Source organism: Cynocephalus volans, chromosome 1 (genome assembly GCF_027409185.1).
Source record: "Cynocephalus volans isolate mCynVol1 chromosome 1, mCynVol1.pri, whole genome shotgun sequence".
Lineage (NCBI taxonomy): Eukaryota > Metazoa > Chordata > Mammalia > Dermoptera > Cynocephalidae > Cynocephalus > Cynocephalus volans.
Window position 1 is genome coordinate 121,553,994 of NC_084460.1, and position 23,715 is coordinate 121,577,708.

The window sequence follows — 23,715 nt, forward strand, 5'->3', positions numbered from 1 at the left end:
TGGGCTGTTTCCAAAAACCAAATTAGCATTCAAATTTTTGTCACCATTATGAATAATTTTTAAAAATTAAAAATCAAAAACAAAACAAAACAAAAAAACAGCACCACCAGACTGAAAAACAATCCCCAGGATGCAGATCCCACACAGTCAGAACAGAGGTGACATCACTGGCATTAGATCCCTTTACTCAAGGCATCTACTTTGAAGGGAGTACCCCTCACTCGGTCATTGTCAATGAAGCAGCCAACCATGCCATCATTTACTAGGTGCCTCAGAAACCAAACTCCCACACCAAATAAGGGTGGGAGAGGGGACAGAGAATGGGTCTGACCTCAGAGAAGACTTTAGACACCCCAGCAGCAGGCACCAGGACAATTCTCCAAAGAGGCAGGGGCTGCCAGGGGAAAAACAATGTCTTTAGAGGCCAAGACCTGGCCTAGTCTTCTGCCTCTGAGCCCTAGAACTCTCATGGAAGATTTTGGAATGTGATACAGTAGGAAAAATCTCTGCCAAAACAGTCATGGAGGAACAGGAAAAATAAAGGTGCCACAAAGCTTTTCCCCAATTCTCTTAGCTATGAGGCCCTGATTCCTTCCCAGACACCACAAAGTTACACTCTCCTGGTCCCATCATTCTTCCCCTTTCCTTCCCCAAGTCCTGCCACGTGCAAAATAAGACCTCTGCCTAGGCCGGCCAGAGGAGAATAAGATATTTTCTCCTTGGCTCTTCATTTGCATTCAGCCTTTGAAATCTCAGGCCAGGCAAGAAGTGTGTGTGTGTGTGTGTGCGTGTGTGCGTGTGTGCGTGTGTGCGTGCGTGCGTGCGTGCGTGCGTGCGTGCGTGCGTGTGTGTGTGTTACAGCACCTCAGTGCTCACCTCCCAGTACTGGCGACTCCCACTGGGTTTCTCCTCCTCACATCAGTGTTCTCACTGGCTCAAGTGTCGGACGCTGGGCTCTAGAAGTGCTGATTGAGCTGCCCACACAACATTTAGGAAAACGTGGCCAAAAACTGAGCATTACCAATACACAGCTTTGCTCATCAAGGTATGTCAGGCTGGGGCTCCAATGAGGTAGACTGAGGCTGGAGGGATGGGTAAATGGTTGTGTAATTCAGGTGGTGCTCAGTCATATGCACTAATGGAAGAAGGAGATGCTGGGTCATCAAAATGATGGATAATCAATAATGCAGAATAATAGACATTGTTTGTTAGGAGAGAACATGATTTTTGGCAGCAGAGTTGCCATCTTAAGGATGGCATCCAGTCTGTTACCAGCACCTGTTTCTTCTGAGAGAAATAAGTCTTAAGGATTTGTTCAAAACCGAATTTACATTTCCTGAAAACAAAAACTAAGAATGGTAGGAAACAGCCACATGAAAAGAGGAAGCCAGTTCAGAATTTAAAATTGACCGTAAAACACACATATAATCATGGAGAACTGGCTGTGTGGGGAAGACACATAGGAATTACAGATAGAAGCAAAGGGATTGCCTCATAACACAAGGCCATTTGGTGGAAGCACCGGAACTAGACCCGGCTGTCTCAACAGAGCACCATTCACTTGGCCACGTTAGTCCAAGGGCTCTACCTTGAAAAGCATCATCATCCTGAATACCTGATGCTGATCAGTGTGTCACCTGGACCCTGAAGTCCTCCTGGCAGGGGCTGCTTCTGTAATCACCATATTTCCCTATATACAAGTCACCTCATGTGTTCCTGCACTGATATCACAGCTGCCACTGACTGCCCTAGGCCAAGTACCAAAATGATTCATAAATCACTGCCCAATTATTTGAAATCACAGCACGGTCCTTGATAGCACCTAATATGATTCAAATCAGTAGCTGCTTTCAATTTCATCCAGTACAAAACTAATTCTTGGTATTTGGGTAGCCCTTTTAATTTTTTTTTTTTTTTTTTTTTTGCAAAACTCTTTGATAGATTGTACCTAATTTTATGTTCACCAAAGCCGGTGGGCCAAAGATAGAGGAGGGATTGAGATTCCTATTTTATATACTTCCCTGAAAGACTTACCCATAAGTAAACAGCTGGCAAGCGGGGCCGACAGACAATAGCAACGACTTGAGCTCTTTCTAGAGCAAGTGGGAAGCAGGAGTAAGAAGCTAAAATTCACAAGCTGTAGGGGAAGAATTGTAGGGATATTGTCTGATAGCCTTCAGTTAACAGAAGATACAGGGGTCTATGGCAAATTATCCAGTGTCACACTTCAATAGTATCTCCTTTTTCTTTTTCTTTGCTTTTTTATTAAAGCATAATTTGCATACAGTAAAATGTGCAATTCTTAAGGGAACAGCTGGGTGAATTTTTGCATAAGAGGGTACTTCAAAAAGTTTGTGGGAAAATAGAGTTGAAAGATACTATGAATCTTTCCATGAACTGTTTGAAGACCCCTGATATGTATACACTAATATAATCACCATCCAGACCAAGATCTGGAACATTTACAACTATCCGCAAGGCTCCCTCAAGACCCCTTCCAGTCAAGAATAACCATTATTCTAAACTCTACCCCATACATTAGGTTTGCTTGTTTATATAAATAGGAGACTACAATATGTATTCTTATGTCTGGCTTCTTTTGCTCAACCTTCTGTTTGTAAGATTCCTCTATGCTGTTAGTGTGCCAATAGTGTGTCTTTCTCTCTGCTGTATATCATTCTGCTATATCAACATATAATGTATTTATCCATTCTACTGTTGATGGAAACATTTTGGTCATTCCCAGTTTGGGCCGTTATGAATAAAGCTGATACAAACATTACAAACATTCTTGTACATGTTTTGAGGCTTCCCTATACTGTCAACTCAGAGGGTATACCTCCTCCCTGGATGCCGTAAAAGTAAAACTACCACCTTTGAATTGCCAATCAGTAAACTAGGATTGGGCTGAGACTTCCATTCTCAGCCCAAAAGTTTATTTCATTAAGGCTTCTGTCTTCATCAGTTTGTTATATAAATAATCTATAGGAAACCAATTTTTTTCAGGGAAACATATCTTTTAATAAAGTTGCCACTCTGTATCCACAGGGGAATGGTTACAGGGACCTCCTGCAGATAACAAAATCTGTGATGCTCAAGTTTGTTATATAAAATAGCATAGTATTTGCATATAACCTACACACATCCTCCCATATACTTTAAATCATCTCTAGATTACTTATAATACATGATACAATGTAAATGGTATGTAAAAAATTGTTATACTGTATTGGTTTTTATTTGCATTGTTATATTGTTATATTTTTTTCAAATATTTTTGATCTGCAGTTGGATATAGAGGGTCAACTGTATACAAAAAGTAACAGACAAAGAAAGGGGTGAGGAACAGCCACCAGTTAAACAGGCATAACATTCGCTGAAATCATCTATGTCTCAACATCCCAGTCTTCTGGTTTTGTTTTCATAAACTGATCTTATTCCATTGATAAATACGACTATAGGTACACGAGCAACTTGAGAAAAGAAAGAGCATGACACATTGGTAAGTGCTTCTCAAGGGCAGGGATTTGGCCTGAGTCATAGCTATCTCCCTAGCACCCACCATAGACCTGCCATCCACACAAAAGTACTTAATAAATATTAATAGAGGGAAGACAAGAATGAAGAGAAGTAATAATTGAGTAAATTAAAACATACTGTAAACAAAGACATAAATTCTTAAAGGATACTAAATAATAGACAGGTTAACCCTATATAACTGCAGAATAAGAGTAATAAAGTAAACGAAGCATAAGAGGAAGGAAAAAAATTAAGTAGACAGATGGACCAACCAAAAAGTATAATGCATTGCCAAAGAGACTGTGATAGTGAAATAACTGCTGTCCTCAATTATAAGAGGGACTTCAAGTAGATATGAAATTGTATACCTCTGTATTAATCTAGAGGGTTGAACTAAGATCCATGTGCCTGAATTAGAGAAAGTCAGATTTCAATTACATAAAATAATTTACTAACAATTAGATCGGTCCAACAATAAAATGAGTTGTATTGTGGGGTCACACTCTGTGTGTCATGCATACTCTAAGGTTCAGAAGTATTAATCTCAGAAACATCTATTTAGAGTAAATTGGGGCCTTCCTCTATTGGTAGGTAATCCTAACCTGGGATAAAATTAAAATGGGAAATCTTATCAGATATTTAACAAGTTGATAACGTATGGAGAGGCCATAGAGTTAGAAATTAAAGGAAGCCACCAACAAGGCGAATTTAGCCCACAAATCTGTAACCAATTTGAAATTTACAAATGGTGGCCTCTGAGCTGCTGCCATAGAAGCACTCATTCTGGCAGCCTTGGACTCGTTATTATCAAACCAGAGGTCATTATTTTATGAATCCTATATTGTAGTTGAGCCAGACGGACAACGGCACCTTCTTTCATTTTGCTTGGATAATAGCCAAATACAAGTCACTTTACTATGACTTAAAGAGTATTGTGCCCATCTGTTCACAATCAATGGGAATAATTAAAGGGTAGAATGTGCCAGGCACTCTTGGACAATCCTGTGGAAGCAGGATGGGGGCTTTCTTGGACATTTGCCAATGAGACAATGATTCTTTCATCTTGAACATATGGACTAGATGAAACATTCACTTGGAGAGCATGGTACAGCAGGACTTGGGCCATTCCATGTCCACAAGAAAATTTACATAAGTTATGGCATGGGAATAGCTTTTACATCTTGTGTTACATCATGAGAAATTCTTGCAAGCATGCAACTTGGTGTCTCTCTTAGGAGAATCTGGCCTTGTGCACAAAATTTGAAAGGGAAAGCTAAGATTGGATGTCATCCCCGCCCACTATATTGGGTTTAAAACAGGGAGGCAAATCACCTCAAAGAAGAGGAGTGGTCAGGGATGTCCTGAGACCACAGATAAACCTCTATTGTCCACTAAGATGGAGCAGTGGTAGGGAGCAGGAATGGGTCTCAAATATTTGCTCAGATTTCAGAAAAAGTTCAATGATTGAAGGAGAGAAATTTGACCAACAGTGGCTGAGAAAACATCTGGAGTAATATTGGATTATTTCTTAACACAGTTTTGAGGAAAAAATAAAGAAAACTTGCTGAAAATCCTCCTTACTGAGGCCTGTCTTTTTAAGTTCAGAAATTTTCATTCATGATTTATTTTTTTAAACAGAGAGAGAACAGAATCATTAATCCATGGCCTGGCAAAAGCAAGGAAGTCTCTAATTCTTAGCCAGAAATTCCCAAAACCATGATCTTCATTTATTCAACATTTCTATAGTGAACATCAAGGTAAATCTTGAAGGAAGAAGAGATGTCGCTAAAGGGCAACCTAGAGTCTGAAGAGAATGTTAGTGCGGTTTTTTGGTACAAGCTGGTAGCTACCTCCTTTTCCTCCACACCCAACCAAGATGAGCCTCTGACTCATGGTGCTACCCCTGCTCAAATGAAAACACCTGATCCTAGTTGACTAGAGGCGCTGATGGCCTAATTGTGGGTCACCCAGATCTTGACATCTCCTCTTCTCTTCTCCTAAGTATTTCCCTGCTCACAGGCAAATCAAAGGCAAGAAATAGAAAAAATTGATTCCAAATCATCTTGTTTTTGTGGGCAGTTGTGTCAACAGCATTCTAGGAAGGGGGGATTATGTTCCAAGTTAAAATGAGGTGTCTGTGTTTTCTCTGGATTTCCTCTATCCTCCCTCGAATGCCAGGAACAAGGAAGAGTGGGCCTGAATGACAATGTCTACCAGCATTGCCAGGAACAGCACATGCAGCCCTCTGCCCACCACATCCCAGCCTCCTCTCCTTTGCAGGACAGCTCAAGGTCTCTAGCTCCTAAGGCTCCTGCTTATTTACTACACTGTCTCTGACCTTTTGCCTCCCTTTCCCTTCACACACTCCTGCCATCATGATATTAGCATCTCTGAGTCATGTCATATGTATTTGTCTGTTCTCATTGTTAGGAACTGACAATATGAAATAACAGAACAGAGCAGGAGACTCACAATCCAAGGTCCTGGATTCAAGGACCATTGCTAGCTGGGCATCTTGAGCAACTCTGTTCACCTATGTGAGATTCAGTTTCCTCATCTGTAAAAGGGTGATGATAATCTTTGTCCTACCTATTCGGAAGGCTATTGTGGATTTCAAATGACATAATCCATGTGAAAGCTTTTTGGAAATTGTAAAGCACCCTGTTTCTACTGTTGGTACAGAGGCCATGTCTCTTCCTTATACTTCAGCATCTGACCTAGGGCTGTGTCCCCTCTACAGGCTCAGCAAGATTTAGTTTAAATGTCAATGAATGTCCCCCTTGTTCCTAAACACAGACTCTCTCCCAAAGCTTTACCACATGCACTCAGAAGTCAAGCTTCCACGCACATCCTTATAAAGATGCCCACCAAGAAGGCTCCTGCAGCCTGGCCTTGCACACTCCCAGCCATGAGACAGAAGAACAGATCAGGACCTCAGAGCCTGCTGAGGGACACAATTACAGCAGCCAAGTGGTGCTGAGCCTCCACCAGCACTGCTCCTGCACTGGGACATCCAACCCCACTGCCCAGAAATCACATCCCTCCCATGACAGTAGGAATTTTCTTTCTCATTAATACCATCACCTGCAGAACTTCCATCACAACCACTGTAGTCAAACTCCCTAGCACCACTCACCTCAACATCTGGCAAGCAAAAGGCTCAGAATTCTCTCACCAGGACTTGTTTTTACAGTCAAAACTAAAATCCCTTATTGCCCAACAGACGACACCCTGGAGACCAAAGGGAGAATGATGCTATGTGACATCTAAGGCCACTAATTGCCCATCTTCCTTGCAGCAATGGACTGACAGTGTCCTGTCTTCTTCCCTGAGTGTCCACTAACAGGTCTGCCTGTGATTAGGAGCACTTATACTGATACTAACGTTCTGCATCTTCCACAGCTGACACTTATAAGCAGCTTCTTTGTTTGCCAACAAAGCAAACTCAATAATTAATAGCCTTATGAAGAATTCCAATCCACAGCCTCCTTCAACAGGGCTCTATAAACTATAAAGCAGAACTATAAAAATGCTTTGAGTAGAAATAAATCACCATTTCTTGCACTTTATCATACAACCAAGTGTCATGGGCCCTAGAGTCAACCCTTCCCTAATGGTCTGTTAAAGGAGGTAAGAAATAGCTGAGTGCTCGTGGGTGACTTGTGCAATACTTTACAAACATGAAAGAGAAATAAATACCAGAGTGCTATGGGGGTGGCAGTGATCTCCCCTTAAAGACTTGAAATGCTGTCTCCACTGCTACCCAAATTCTTTCACGTTTTAAATATCTAACTTAACCCCTCCCACGGTCTCCTTTGCAAATGGGCTCCCTGGCCTAGCATCTCCGTCTCCATCCCGCCACCAGTGATTGCAAACTGAGGCTCTCAAGGGATCGCCACCGCCCAGCAGCCCGCAAGCAAGGGCATGGTAGCCATCCCCTCCAACGGCTAGCTCATGGCCACTCACAACTACTACCAGTGCCACCTGGGTCCCGCTTCCAGCAACGGCTCCTGTGGAAGTGCCGAATACCTTTGGGAAGTCCTCCCCCACCACACGAGTCTCCCCAAGGCCAACCCCAGTCACTGGTGGGCGAGCTTCTTTTTGGGGAAGTCCATGCTCCCATTCATGGCCACAGTGTTGGAGTCCCCGGAGCACTTGGAATCCCCCCAGGCCTCCAGCAACATTATCACTTGTAGCCTGGCTCATGAAGCCACAAGGATGCTGCTCAGGGACCAGCCCAGCAGAGCCAGAGCCAGGCTCCCATCCTGACGAGCCCCAGGCTTCCAGAGCGCTAGGCCATCAGAGCCCCTCCTGCCCATCCCAGTCCCATGCCATAGACTAAGCAGGCTGCAGCAAGCAAAGAAGCAGTGGGTTCTTTTATATCAAAACAGCAAACACCAAAAAGGAAGTGGAAAGAGCCCTACTGTCTATGCTCCAAGCCAAACACCAGCTTTCCTGACACCCCAAGACTGCCTTGCACCAAGTGGAAAATAAACTCCAAGCAGCCAACAGCAAAAAATAAATATCTAACTTGAGCTTGACTTCTTCAATGAGACTTTCTCTAATAACTTCAACCTAGAAAAATTCATTCATCCATTCAATATTTATTTATTGAGCATCTACTGAGTACCAGACACTGTGCTAGATTCTGGGGACAGAATAATATAAACAGTAAAAATCCATGTCTGATGGTTCCATCCTCTGATCTACTAACAGAAGTAGTGTTTATACTTATACCCCTGTATCAAGCACAGTCTTTCACAGATAGCATTTTCCTGGAACTCATATTACTCTCCAATTTACAATATAATTATTAACATGTCTTTTTAGGCAGCTTAAGGGTAAAAGCATTTCTGATTTCTTTTATGGTCTTCTAAGAGAAGGTGCCAAGTAAATGTACGTTGAATGAACAGTTAGCTAATTATATGGGGGAAAAATGTGTGTGTGTACATACACACACACATATACATATATACGCACATATACACATGTATAATTTTCCTATCTAGGTTATAAGTTTCTTCAAAGGCAAGGATTTCTCTGTACAGATTTCTGTACTTTCTTGAGTATCCAACACAGTGCTAGGCACATGGCTCTTTCTCAGTACACACGCTGAATTCAGCAATTCTGCTGGAAATGGGAGTTCTTCTTCCATGCTAATACTATTAATCGCACTCTAGATTTAGAAAATGGAAGTGTAAGGCCAAGAAAAACAATATGGTCAGTCCTAAGTGACAATCTCCCCAACATGCTGGCTAAGCTTTCTCCCTGACCAGAGCACTGTGTTTGTGAGGGAGGAATAAAGTTATATTTCATCTATGGGGATTGATCTAAGCCACCTGTGCATTGCAAAAAGAAAACCAGAATGAAATTGGAGCAGCAAGCCTGACTTTGGACAGCAAGACCTCCCATGGAAACATCCATCATATGACCCACACAGGACCTGTCCCAAAAGACCATGAACTCAGGAGCCAGAGCCACCCACCCTTTCAGGGGTACAGTTGCAGCCAAAACCAGTCCAGGAAGGCCAGAGACCCTGGGTATCCTCATTGCCCCATGTACCCATACTTGCTGTCTTTTGGTTCACTCTCTTGAAATCCATCTTCTGGAATAGCCAGGTTTACTCTGACAAGCCACAGCTAAGGAAATCAGCAAGCTGGAGCTAAACTCTGGGGAGATGGGCCGATATGCTTTACTACCCTAGGTGAGATCAGGTGGATTGACGATGCTCTCCCAATCCCCATAGGTGTCTGTGAGTAATACCATCCATACCACCAATGAACAAATTGCTACCATTGGCAAAGCACACCCAGCCAGTAGCCCACGAATGGCATCAGAAAATCTGTGTGCCACCTACAAAGGCATTAACCTGAATCAGAGAGTTCTGCATTCTAGACATACTCAAAGTATACCTCTGAGTTTACCACCTGACAATTCAGGGGAATACCCTGAAGCCCATCCTCCCCACTCCCCAAATTAGAAAGTACCCTAGGACCTTTAAAATCAACATTAAATGACCAAAAATCAAATCCCCTTTTCTATCACAGACACAATGCTAGACTTTGCTTCAATCTTACCAGATCTGAGCAGTGTGATCCCCGCTCATGCTGGGTCAGTCTGGAAGTATTCCTAACTCCTTCCTTATCCTTGTGATCCAGGACAGATCCTGAAGAAGCTGCTCTTGGAAGCTAGCAATGGCATTTAGTCATGCAAAACAGTGAGCTGACTTCATTTTCCTCAATAAATATTTCATTGGGATTCAGAGAAATAAGAGAAACCTTATTCATGAGATTTATGTTTGTCTTAATGATTCACAGCATAATTTTTTCCAATTAAATACTTATTTTAATTTCTTCTTGGGTCTGAAAACTTCTACCCATTCATCAGTGGGTCTTCGTATCATCAGTCCCCTCACAGATGTGAAGACATTGGAAACAGCCTTTCTTCCCGAAAGTGGGAGTTTTTCCTCTCCAGCTCCCTCTTAATGAGAGGCCTGTGCCACATCTGTGCCACGGTGGCACTGTCTCTGATACATCCCCTAGGGCCTGCCAGTCAGTCTCCACTCCCTGCTGCCTCTCACCTTGCATATCTCAACCCTACATACAAGTACATTCTTTAAAATCTTACCTGTTCAGATTCCTCTCCCAGACACAGAATCCCAGAGAAACTCCCCACAGAACAAGGGAGAGTTGTGTGTAAAGAGAGCTGGGCTGTCATTATAGGATGGTGAAAAGGAGACTGGGAGTGGAATAAAGAGCCCTGAGTTAAAGTTCCAATGTCACTACTTCATGGATAGATAGTCTCAAGACAGTCACTTATCTGGCTGCTTCCTACTCATAAAATGGAGCAATATACATTGTTGGAAGAATCAAATGAGGTGATGGATGTACTTTTTAAAGTGTAAAGAACTATAACTATACCTCCCAGCACTGCGACAATTAAATGAGAAGATATAGTTCCAGTTTAGGACAAACCTGGTATATAATAAATGTTCAAGTAAGACACAGTCATTAGAAAAATATGAGAAATGAAATTTGTGTACTTTTATTATAGTTCACTGACTATTTATTTAATCCTTACTGCCTGACTCATTTACATGTTACCTGAGTAAACATGTCCCATTACTCCCATATGTAAATGAACAGAAGTCTTAGTAATACCCAGGGCCTATGTCACGAGCAGAGGGTTTCTGTGGATATACGTGTGTTGTGTTTTTAAACCTTTCACATTTACATACATCTTTGCAGCCTCCTCAAGAAATTCTCTCTCCCACAGAGATGGTATAACCCTCACTCAGTTGCTAAAGGTTCCCTAGATCCTAAGAAAAGCATTCTCTATTTACTTCCAGGGAGAACAGTCAAAGCCACCCCCACCCCCTCAGCTCCAAGAACAGCCCCCATCAAGTGGCAGGCAGAGCTATCTTCCATCTGTGGTCTGTCTGTCCTGTCCCCCAGGTGAGAGCCCCACCACTCAGCCTCCCTGAAATCTGGTCCTGGTACAGATGGAAGTGTCTCCTGCTTCCCTGTGGAACGTTTCTGGAGTTTGGAAAATTCAGCAGTCACCATAAGGGAAGGCACTCTCCTCTGCTTGCCCCCATGCTCACCCTCCAGGAGGCTTTCTGGGTGATCCCTGAGAGAAGGCAGAACAGGTCTGGGAGGGGAGATGAGTGGATTCCCAAGGCAGCTTGAAACCCAAAGGGATTCTACCTTTTTGCTTTGCTTTAACTAAATGTCATTTCTAAAATTTTTAAATCCCTGGCACTGTGAGAAAGATTTACTACGCTAAAGCAGAAAGGGCTTCTGAAAAGTAATTATAAAGGTTTATAAGTTAATAATGGCTTTGTACCTTGTACTATGAGACCTAATTCCATTATCCGAGAAACTAAAAGCTAATGTTCAGTAACTCAGTGAATGTCCCAATCCGCAGCTCCTGAAAGAACCGTGCCAACAGCCCTCTTGGCCACCACACCATGTTAAGGACTTCTCTCCTCCAGGAAGCCATCCCAAAATATCTCCCACCAAGTCTGAGTCATTCCATTCACTCTAGACACCACCCACCCACCCCCACCCCCACATGCGCTGCCTTACTGTTCCTCTACTTCTTCCGGAAAAATCTTAAATTAACCCAAGGGTGCATTATTTTAGCACAGATAAAAGGAAAGGATCAACTGAGTGATATTAGATGAGAGAAATGAATGAACCATTCGAGGTGCGGTGCCAAGGCACTGCCAGTGTTTGGGCAGGGAGCACTTTCCTAGCACCTTTCAAATCACACCAATTGTCTTCCCTAGAGATGACTCTTAGTAAATGTTTTAGTTATTTAAATATCAAATAATTTGCTGATTCTTCTCCTCCCATATGCTCAAGAAAAAAACACCACTGTTTTTCATTTCAATAAAATAAATTCCTAGCGTAGACCCTCAGCTCAGGGCAGCAGGTCCTCAGAATACTCTTGTCCACGCACCAGCCAGGTCCCCTCCTCTCTCTCTGAGCTGTTGCAGATCAGACTGAAGCCGGCAGTGTCTGAAATCTGATCTTCCATCTGCCACTTGATCTTCCATCTGTCACTTCCCCAATTTGGCAGGGGACTGGGGGGCTGGAAGACAGAGCAAGAGAGGTCTCCAGGGGTCTAGTTGGTGATGAACAGATGTTAATTTGAACTCCAAATGGGATAGAGGTAACTGCTTCAAAGCAAGAAGTGGCCTAAGCTCACAGCCATATATACTTTGGTGGCCAGAGGAGACCCCAAGATGTTAATGAACAGTCCAACACCTGACTCTACCTCCAGGTGTCTAGGGTAAAGGTTTTCTCATCACAGTTTTCAGATGGAGGAGTGGAAAGAACACAAGGTTTAGAATAAGAAAAGCTGGATTAGAATCCTAATTATACATACCATAATACAAGCTGAATGATTTGGGCAAGTCATTTAATTTCTTGAGCCTCAGTTTCCTGATCTGTAAAATAGGATCTATGCTACTGTAAGCATTGAGATAAGCACCTAGGACAGTTCCTGGCACATGGGAAATACTTAATGTCCCTCTCCCCAAAAATAAATTACAATACAACCATTATCAACAGGCCATATTCTTCAGTTTCTTTTTCCAGGAGAAGGACTAGATTTTTGTTATCTTTCTCTGCTATTTTTGCTGGCCCTTGCATGACTAATAAATTGCTACTGAGAGACTACCAGCTGGAACAGAAGACATGGTCTCTAATCATGACCAGAGAGAAGTTATCTGTTCACCAGAGGAGGAGAGCTGGGCCATAGGCTTGGCCTCATGAATACTGTATCCAGGCCAACTAAGCTAACAATACCATAAGAATATTCTAAAACATCATTGTCGCTGTAAGATAAATCTGCACCATACCCTTCATCTGGATACAAAAGAGAAGTTTTACATCACCACATTTGATTCTTTGCCCTGATAAAAAGGTCTTGTTTTTAAAAATGCACCCCCATCTTTGTTGACAATCCTGTCTTCCACACTGAGAAATGTTCCTGGAACCAGGGTGAATTTCTGAAAACCAATTTAAATTTATGAAGCTTCTGGTATTTATAATAAAATGGAAGTAAATCTAGCTGAAGCAAAGACCTACATTCCCAAGATTACTGACCACTCATTTATTAGTTGCTGTCCCTAGCTAACACCCAAACCACTATCTGCCCTTGCTCAACCTCCCTGCAGGAGCACTGTCATTCAGCAGTATCCCTGGTCATTCAGCAGTACCAGGATGGAGCTGAAAAAGTAGGGGAAACAAGCAGCATTAAATCAAAGGACAAACCCTCCACAGCCAAGATCAACACCCAGGAGGGGCACCAGGGCTTGGACAGTGGCGGAAAGACTCCACCCATACAGCACTTTGAACGGAAGCTCTCTTCCAACTGGAGGCATACAGCTGCTAATCTGATGCACACCCAAAACAGAGATGTGGGTAAAAATAAAATTATGACTGCTCCCATGAGAAGCCAGGAAGAGAACATACTGATACAATCATGGCCTGCAGCCCTGCCTAACACCAGTGCTGCTAAGTGACCTCAGCCAGGGACAGGAAAGGATTGATCAAGTTAATTTCCTCGCTCAAAATCTACCAATAGCTGCCCACAGACTAAAACTACTAAATAAAATCCTAAATCTCTAGTGTAGCACAAAAGCCCACCCAGCCAACCTTTCCAGCTTTCTGTCTCATTATTCCAAATCCCCTTCATACACACTCACAACCCGTGTAGACACACATCCTCCACATAGACTATTTCCCAAACTCTCCCTTTCCTCTGTTCCTCTCCTCCATCTCCACAAGTCCAGCTTCTACCCATTAGTCAAGGCTTTTCAAGGCCAAGTCCAGAGCTGAGATTCTTCTCTTCCTCTTCTCTGTTCCGATGGTACTTTCCAACTGAGTAATCCTTTCTCTTCACTGTAATTCCCATGAAGACAAAGACTCTGCCTGTCTTGATCATGCTATAATAGTGCCTGCAGAGGGTAGGTATTCAATAAATATCTCTTAAATTAAGGAGTACTACCTCATTGCTGAGAAGTTTCTTCTGTAACTTGAGTTTTCTAGTCCTGACCAGATAAGAAGTCCCCATTAAAAGAGGCAATTCAAATTTCACTGGAATTGGACTGATTTTCTTTCTCATGTGGTACCTCAACCCCTGAAAAGTTTCATCCCATTAAGTCCAGGAGCCCTACTCACATCTGCCCTGTGCACAGCCCTGCTCACAAAGCCTCTGTCAGCCACACCTGCTGGGTCCTTCCTCTCCTGCTCTGGCAGCCTGCTGTTGCTGGAGGAAGTCTAAGGTGGCTCTATGAGGACACCAGAATCTAACCCAGGGTGCTGGCTCCAGGGCTCTCACAATCCCAACACTTTAAATGCCAAACAGCCTAAATTCCTGGAGTTAGGACCAAGCCCTGATAGGAGCTAACTCCCTCTTCTCCACTCTGTGTTCACAAGATCAGCATCATCTATCCCCCTATGTCACACAGAGTCCTCATGAAAACAGCTCCTTCAACTTCTACACATCACTCCTCTCCTCAGGGCTCACATGCAAGCCCATGACATTAGCTAGAGATGAACAGTTGGGAAAAAGAGCTCCTGGTCTCCCCAAAATCCACTTCCCCCTTCCTCCCATTTAAATTCATCATACAAACAGGTACCAATGGGTGCTTTCCTCTCTGATGAAATGGCCAGGACATATCCAAATGCCCACAGTGGCCACTGTGCAGACTGATGCTATACTTCTTTACCTCTGACACTTCACCCCTTTCCATCTGCTGCTGCAGGCCTGGTCCCTCACCCCTCTGTTTGATTCTGAAGAAGGTGGCAAACTGCAGCCACCTTTCCTATTTAAAGAAGGAAACTATTTCTCTTACTTTCCTCCTTTATTTAATATTTCTGCCCAGGGTCTATTCTGTACCCTGCCAGCACCTCTGAAGACCCTGTTGCCTCAGCCCCCAAATCTCTGGGTTGATACAGACATTCACCACTGCCCATGGATCCTTCTGTCCTGAAGTGGTCAATAAAAATAGATTTCAGAAGATTCTGCCCAGGGCCTGAAGATTTATCAATGCTGAAGCCTTCTAATTCCTGACAATTAGTGTGTCCATTATTCTGGGATGGGTCATTCAAGCCCTAAATCTACTTAACGGAAAAGGAAGCAAAGAGAAAGCATCTTCAGCCTGATGGCTGAGCCAGCAGGAAACTGCCCCTCAGTGGCAGCCAACTCGGCCACCTGGCAAGCAGCCTCCAGGTGAAGAGGCAGGGCCTTCAAAGAGCTCCTGCTGGTACCACTCCTGCAGGAAACACATCCCAGTCTCAATCAGGTGCACAGAACAGCTGGAGGCTGCAGTCTTCCCCCAGTGCCTGCGGCCAAACTTCAAAGCAAATGGAAGTTGGTCTTTGACTCCCTCCCCACAACCCAACTCTTGATTGTTTACTCTCAAAGCCCAGATCCTCACATGCATGTTCTGTCTCCCTAAACTTGTCAAAGCCTGCCTTCCTAAGCCTCCAGGCCCCACATCAGCTCTTGATCATTCCACCATCCTCTTCTTATCCAAAAGTTAGATTTTAGGTGACGTAGGTTAAGAATTAATAGCTAACATTTATTGAGCATTTAACATGTGTAACATCCTTAATCCTTCCAATAACCTTATGAGGTAAATATAATATTATATTGTCAGCATCTCATAGATGAGGAAACTGAAGCTTAGAGAGGCTGACTGACATGCCCAATGTAACTAAGTGGTGGAATTATGGGTAAACCAGGCCATTTTGATTTCAAAGCTTCCTCACACTTAACCATTCATCATACTGCCTAAAAAAGCAAGTCAATTAGCAAAATAAGCCTAGCCACTGAGCTTGATACTTCCAAATCTTATTAAGTTTTAGTTTTTTCTTTGGTTTTTAAAGGAGCCTGGTCATGCAAATCAATAGTTTTAACTGGTAGGGTTGAAGGATGAAATGGCATGGAGGTGATAAAAGAGGACAGAACCCACAATTCATTTTCACCCCACTTGTCCCCACCCTCCCCCCAAACCCAGCTGTACTTAGCTGCCCATGACCAAAAATATCACCCTATGTACACTTTCAACCTTCTAGGCATAACTTTCTTGGGCATCTTCTTTGAGGGACTTCTAAAAGCTATCTACCTGTGGCAAGGGAACTTCTAAGATGAGGTCAAACCATAGATACAGGTTATGGAAAAGACAGGGAGAGAAGATGGATCCCAAACCTGTGGAAGACTTGTGTTCAGGAATTGGACTTCTCCTTCTCAGGTGGATTCTATGGAGGGGCCAGCTGGAGACTGCAGGAATAAATTTCCCCCTCTCTGGGGCCTCTTTTCCCAAAGGGAGGATGTGAAGTCCATCTGGTTTCTGAAGGGCAGGGAGCAAGCAAGCCAGCACTTAGGAAAGGCTGTTTTTGTATTCTCATACCTCACCTTCTGTGGCCCCTGCTCCTAGGTACCAAGGGCAAGTATATTAGAGCAAGGACAGCCTTTCAGCCCTGCTGGAGAAGTGATGCCCATGTTTCCAAGGTCTAGGAAGAACTTAACCCTTAATATGATCCTTTCTCTGCAAGCTGCAGCCTACCTCTGCCAGAAACACTTGAAAGAACCTGGCTCATCCAGTACAGCCATGACTCCATCAGATGCATTAGGTTTTATACAATATGCATTTATAGAAGAAATGATTTGTAATGGGATTAAGTTTTGTGAATACAATAAAGCCATTCTTCCTGCTATATATTTTATTTTTGAATATTTTTGATTAAATGAATTTATTATATTTTGATCAAAGGCTCTCCCAAATTTTTATAGTTTTTAATTTACAAAGTGTGCTTTCAAGGAAGATTCCCCTGTATTTCTGAATCCTTTCTGTCAAGTTTGGCTCTACATTTTTTTTGCATCATTCAGAGCATGTAGTTCCCCAAGTAGAGCAAGAACCATGACTACACTTTTTAATCTCTAACCTTAGCTGAGCAGAGTGTCATAGACACAGTTGGTTGCCTACCCAGTGGCCATTTACCCCCTTCTTCCTTACTTACAGACCTATATTTTGTTCAGAAATCAAGCATCCATATGTTTCAGAGGAAGCAGAGACAACTTCCAGCCCCACAGGGTAAATGCTGATTACATTACACCAATCATGGAAATTATGACCCCTTCCAGTGACTTGTTTAGAAATTGGTGGTGAAATTATTATGTCCTTAAAAACATGAGGAAAAGACTCCTAAAGAATATCTGGGAAAGGTTTTCTTGATCCTAAAGAGACCTATGTGAGTACATGCATGAAGAAACAGGCTCTTTCAGTTGTTATCAGTTTTGCATGTGACATATGGAATTATGGCAGCCATCTTGGGACTAGAAGGATGGTAGAACAAAAAGATGCAAGGAATTGGAGTCCTGGGATCTCCATTTCTTATAATGACAGGTTAGGTGATTAGGACCAATCCTCCCACTAAGCACAACTGTTCATGATTATTTTTATCTTCTTAAAAGCACTAGACAGAAACAAAATAACAAAGAATTACTATGCCAAAACATAGAAGAAGCTGAGAATCCAAAGAGGAAGGCTCAGAACACAAAAGAGCTTTTGCCCTGAAAGCATGTGCCAATCTTCAATAGACAGTAGCAAAACTAAGCTGTGCTTCTGGCAGCGAGGAGGAGTGAGGGGAGCAGAAATCAAAGTTCAGGGCCTGCCCAAGGAGGAGACTCTGATAAACAATACACACTCTAAATTAGGCTTCCTGCCAGGGGGAAAGCTCCACCTTCAAGGTGAAAATAGCCTAGAAATAAACTAACTCTCATGCAAACTTGAAATGCAGTTGCCTGTAGCCTGTGTCCAAGGAATCTCAAGCATTCTGCTTGGATTAAGGTGGAAACTGATCGGTAATATCACCAGGGATCTGTCAAAAGAAAATGAAAATCATTACAAGAGAAAGTTACCATTCTAGGCTTCAAATTATTCTCATGAAATCTTTTTCAAAATGGTGACCAGGATACAATCAAAGATAACCAGAAACATGAGGAAAAAATAGACCATGATCAAGAACCACCAGGAACATAAGACCGCAGAAACAGACCTACATCCTCGGTAATCATTTCACAATGTATACATATATCAAACAATATGTTACACATACTAAGTCTATTCAATTTTTATTTGTCAATTACATCTCAATAAAGCTGAAAAAAGAAAAAGAAACAGACTCACACAGACTTAATATATTAGAATTATCAAACAGAAACTATAAAATAAATATGCTTAATATATTCAAAGAAATAAACAAGCATGAATTTTATTTTAATGAAACTGGAAATTAAAAGAAAGATGATTTGGAAAAGGATTAAATAGGAATTCTAGCACTGAAAAATGCAGTAACTGAAGTTAAGAAGCCAATGAACACATTAAATTGCAGATTAGACACAGCTGAATAGGGAATTAATAAACTGGAAGATAAATCAAAGGAAACTATCTAGAATACATCATAAATAAAATTATGAAAAATAATTTTAAGAAATATAGAAGATACAGTGAGAAATTTTAATGTACAATCCGTTAGTATCCCAAAAGGAGAGAAGGAAAGAACAGAGATAGTGGCTGATAATCTTCCGAAACTGATGAACTGATGAACTGTAACATTTTCTACATGTACAAAACATAATGAACCCAAGCAGACTAAATAAGACTGTATTGATGATGCTGAGCCTCTAATTTAACTGCCCAACTTCTGAACTTCTTACTAAGAGAAGTAGGAGAAGGAGAAGCAGAAGAGGAGAAGTGAGGTGGAGGGAGAAGGAGAAGAAATGTATTTATTGTTTAAGCCATTTTGAGTTTGAGTTCAGTTGCCTGTAGCCTAAAGCATCCTAAATGATATTTATGGTGAGAATAAAGTAGTCACAAATTATTGAGTGCCTACAATGTGGTATGCACTGTACATACATTTCAATTTTGTGCAATACTTCACAAAGCCTGTCAAAAGAAAATGAAAATCATTGCAAGAGAAAGTTACCATTCTAGGCTTCAAATTATTCTCAGGAAATCTTTTTCAAAATGGTGAGGTAGTATCAGTCAAGGCAGGCTTGATAGGCTATAGATACAAACCACCCCAAAATCTTAGTAGCTTAACAGAAAATATGATTATTTCTTGCTCATATTACATGTTCAGCTTAGTCCAGAAGAGGGCTGTGATCATCACAGCCACTCAGGGTTCCAGACTGATGGAGGATTTATCCCAACAGAGCTTCCACAATCAGTGAAACAGTGGAAGAATGAAGTAAATAGTATACTGGCTTTTAAGCTTCTACTTAGAAATGAAACACCTCACTTCTCACAATTCATTGGCCAAAGCAAGTCACATGGCCAAAGGTATAGGGAAGTACAACCTTACTCTGTACCCACAAGGTGGAGAGCTGCAAGTATTTAGTGAATGGCACTAATGGCTACCCCAATAGATAATACCCTAATTCTCTGAATGAAGAAACTGTGACTCAGAAAGATATTTAACTAGTTGCTAGTTAGATGAATCAAGAATGTACTAATTAAAACACCTTCCTGAAAGAGATATTAACATGACTACTTGCCCTTTGGTGGCAAGGGTGGTGAGAAGAGAAATTTACCAGTGATATGATCTCTAAGGAACCAAGCAGAGTGCCCAATTGGGTCTCATCCTGTTCTATCCCAAAATCACCAACTCAAGGGAAACAGTATGGGACCAAGGTGGCTAATGGGCAAATATCTTCATCCTTTCTATTTTCCCTGTGCTAACTAACTAGAGCCTTCTGCTGTAGATTAGATTCTTCCCAACCTCATTGAGGCACAATTCCCACTGTTACCTGTTGAGGGTGGGAAATCCTATTATGGTCATTGAAAGGCAAGGACTTGAAGAGATGATTAGATTACCAAACCATGCCATAGTGAGTGGATTAATAATGATGGTCAGGGGTGTGGTTCTGAGGGCTTTAAAAAAACAGCACATGAGAGGTGAGTCTCTCTCTGCCCTGCCACTTTTTGCCATGTGAGACCTCCAGGTCACTATTGCCACCACCAAGATCCTCACCAGATGTGTTCCCTGCACTTTCCCAGCTTCAGAAACTGTAAACAATAAATTTTGTTTTCTTTATAAAATACCCAGTTCCAGGTATTTTGTTATAAACAACAGAAACGGACTAATACACCTTCCCTACAAGGATAAATTTGGACTGCAACTGGCCAAACAGAGAGAGACAGTGTGTGTGCATATATATATATACTAGTGTCTCCCACTATCTTATATATTCCAGGTGTTCAAGATGTGGTTAAGAGGGGGAAATATAAGCCCATATAATCGAGTTGGTCATGCCAAGTTTCTTAACTTTGATCTTTGCAGGTTCAGAAAGCTTGCCAAGGCAAAGGAGACCCAAACTGAGAGAGCTCTCAAACCATCATGTCCAAATATAGGTGAAGGAGCTATCTTGCTCTCTTAGGTCCTAAAGACCTTCCTATGAGCTGTATTTTCCAGCCTACAATGTGCAGAACACTCCCCATCTCCTTCCACACCTAGTGATGACACTGTTCACGTCCCCCCTCCCAGCACCCCATATTTATCAGTAGGCTCCCTTGGCTACCCTGCCTTCTACATTTGTGCTGCCTCTGTCAGCCCAGGCCAGCTTCCTGCAGACACAGCGGCATCTGTCTGGGATTCTCTCCCTGTGTCAGGGAAGGAGTCAACACCAGGGCTCTTATTTATTTATGTGTTGGTTTATTCCCTTCCAAGGATGAAGCGGAGGTTAATTAGAAGGGGTAGGGAGAGAGACAGGGAGGGAAGGCCTAGAAAACAAGCTGTGGTGGGCCAGAGATTGGTGGAAAAAATGTCTCTGTAATTTCAACTGCTTTCCAACCACACTGTCTCTAGCTGAGCCCCCTGGGTGAAAGGTCTGTATATTACCAGGGATGGGAGTTTGTAACCTTAATTATGTCTCGAAGCATTTGGCTGTGTTCATCCTGAAATTTCCAACAGGAAAAAAAAATGTGGTTTCCATTACAGTGTCACTGAGGGACTTGCACTGGGGTTGGGATCATTAAAATGAAAACACTGATGAGTAAGCCATGGCATTTTGTCTCCAAGACTTAACGTCTTTCCTCCACCCCTAGCCCTTTACTTTATTTTGAGACAGGCTTAAAATAGTCTATAAAATATGGAGCTCATTATCCCATCTTACAGATTTCACTTAGCATGAATGTAGATTAAAAGCCCCCTGTCAATTCTTCCTCCCAGCCTGGGTTTGTAAAGAAGACACTGCTCTGCCTTCACCCTGGACTGCATTCTTTCTAGCACAATTCTGCAATAGCCCTGGAGAGCCACTTCCAATTCCACTTAACTTATTTTTCATGATAATAACATGGAAGGATGGAGAAAGAAACACAATCCTGCTTTTTAAGTTCTTAGAAATTTTGCTTGGAGCCGTAAATAGAAAGCTGAATATAAACTAGACACCCCTCAAATCCATGAATTCTCCAGTCTGCCCATTCTTCCACATACAATGGCTACTTCAGGGCTACTGAGCACAGTAAAAAGGGTAGAACTGGATTGAAACCACAGGGGAATATAATAGGAAGAGACATCAACTTGGAGTTTTTTGTTCTGGCTTTATATCTAGGCTCAGACAATAACTAACTGTATGACTTTGGGAGGTAAAGTCACCATCTGTTTGGGCCTCAGTTTCCTCATCTCTTAAAGAGTCTCTTCCAACTCTTTCTTATTTTCCATGTGCAGATGTCATCTGCTCTCCAAGGTCTCCCACACGGCCAGCAAAGGGCTTTGTACAGAAGAAGGGAGGAAGGAGGAGTGGTCTCCTGAACCAGCCCTTGTAGATGTGTTCAGTAAGAGTATCCAGGTAAGGGACCTCCCCCTTGTCCCTATACTTTCTAACCATGGGTCCTCTCTGAGTCCCCTAAGTTATCTCATCTGTACAATGACAATAACACCCTCTATGTCATAGGGTTGTTGGAGGTTTGAATGAAACAGATAAGACCTATTCAAGGTCTGGAACTATTCCACCTCTCCAGTCTCAGCCCATGACATTGCCTGCTCTTTTGCTAAGAATATCAAGGCTATCTGAAACTGCATTTTCTCATTTTTCCTTTTTTACACTTAAAAATCATTTTCTAAGCACTCCTCCTTTCTTCCTTCCAAAAGAGGAAGTATTCCCCCTCCTCCAGTCTACCACTTCCATCTGCACTCTTTACTCAACCCATTCCTACCTCCTCCAGGCCATTGCTGCACTTTACAACACTTATTACAAGCTATTATTATAAATTCAACTGTTGCTTGACTTATGTATTGTCTGCCTCACTCACTAGAATGTAAACTTCATGAAGACCTCATGCTTTATTCATGCTGTATTGCCAGCAAATAGCATAGTGCCTGGAATACGGTCAGTTCTCAATGGATATTTATTGGATGGATTAATAAATACATTTCTGTTCATCATTTTCAAACCTCTGCCACTGGTCTCTTCCCCCAGCCTCAAAAACATTCAGGCTTCCCTTCTTTAACAAAACCATCACTCGACCCTAATGTCCCACCAGCCACCATTCTATTTTTACCTTGCCTTTTCTGACATATTTCTCAAACAGACAATATGTGCTTGCTGCTGCCTCATCTTCACCACTTCCTCCCACTGCAATCTGGTTTCTCCTCATCGAGATGCTGAAACAATGCTGGAAGTAGTCACCAATACCTTCTGTCATCACACCCCTCAACACTGCCCCATCTCCCTGCACACAGGGGTCCCTAAGTGTCCCTTCTCCTCTACTCCCATGAAATTATTGTATCCTGGCTCTCCTCCTACCCTTAAGGAATAGTCATCTCTCTGATCCTGTCTCCCTATGTCAACACTTTCCAAAAACCACTCTCATTTCTCTCTATACGGTCTTCCCAGAGCTAATATCAGTTTCACTAGCACTTCTAGGCAGATGACTCAAAATCATGCACCCCCTCCCCTAACTGCTCCCTAAAAACGCATACATACTTCAACTACATGAAAAAAACTGGGCATCTGGTGATGATCTAAAAGTCAAAGTTTCTAAATTCCCCTGCCAACACCCCCAATTCAACTCTCCATTTCAGACTCTTCAGTGTAACTGTTGCCACGCTCCAGTCAAACCTAAGCACAGAAGCTTCAAACACCTGTTAATATGGACAGTAAGCAATTCCTGCTACTCTGACGTTATCTCACATGTCCTTCTCTTCCTCACTTTCCATTGACCTATCCTTCACTTCCACTCTTCTTTTCCTCCAGTCCTTCTTGTGTACTCAGATCCTTTTTTTTTTTTTTTTTTTTTTTTTTTTTTTTTGCAGCTGGTTGGTATGGGGAACCAAAACCTTGACCTTGGTATTACCAACACCACACTCCAACCAAGTGAGCTAATTGGTCAGCCCCAGATTCATCTTTAAAGAATATTACCAGCACCAGGCTCTTGTGCTCAGAAATTCCCCATGACCTTCTCCCTCTCATGTGCCTTGCCTTCCTGATACACTGAACTCCCCCTCTTCTTTAGCTATCCATCTCCTTCAACCCTCTTCGTGCCTCTATCCATGCTTTACTGACTAGAATGTTTGGTCTCACCTTCTTCACCAAGCAAACCCTTATTAATTCTGCACCCCCAAGCTGAACTATCTGAGAAGACATTCTGAGAAGACTTACTTCTCCAACTCCTCC

At 42.4% G+C, this 23,715-nt stretch overlaps 2 protein-coding genes across 7 annotated transcripts in view; one reads left to right on the forward strand and one right to left on the reverse strand.

Moving 5' to 3' along the window:
- Positions 1–23,715, reverse strand: part of KALRN (kalirin RhoGEF kinase) — a 621,231-nt gene that overhangs the window by 522,687 nt on the left and 74,829 nt on the right. The window lies entirely within an intron of this gene.
- LOC134386628 (pancreatic progenitor cell differentiation and proliferation factor-like) lies at positions 7,444–7,861 on the forward strand. The gene is given in 2 exon segments (XM_063108850.1): positions 7,444–7,576; positions 7,614–7,861. Coding segments are annotated over 2 exon segments (381 nt in total).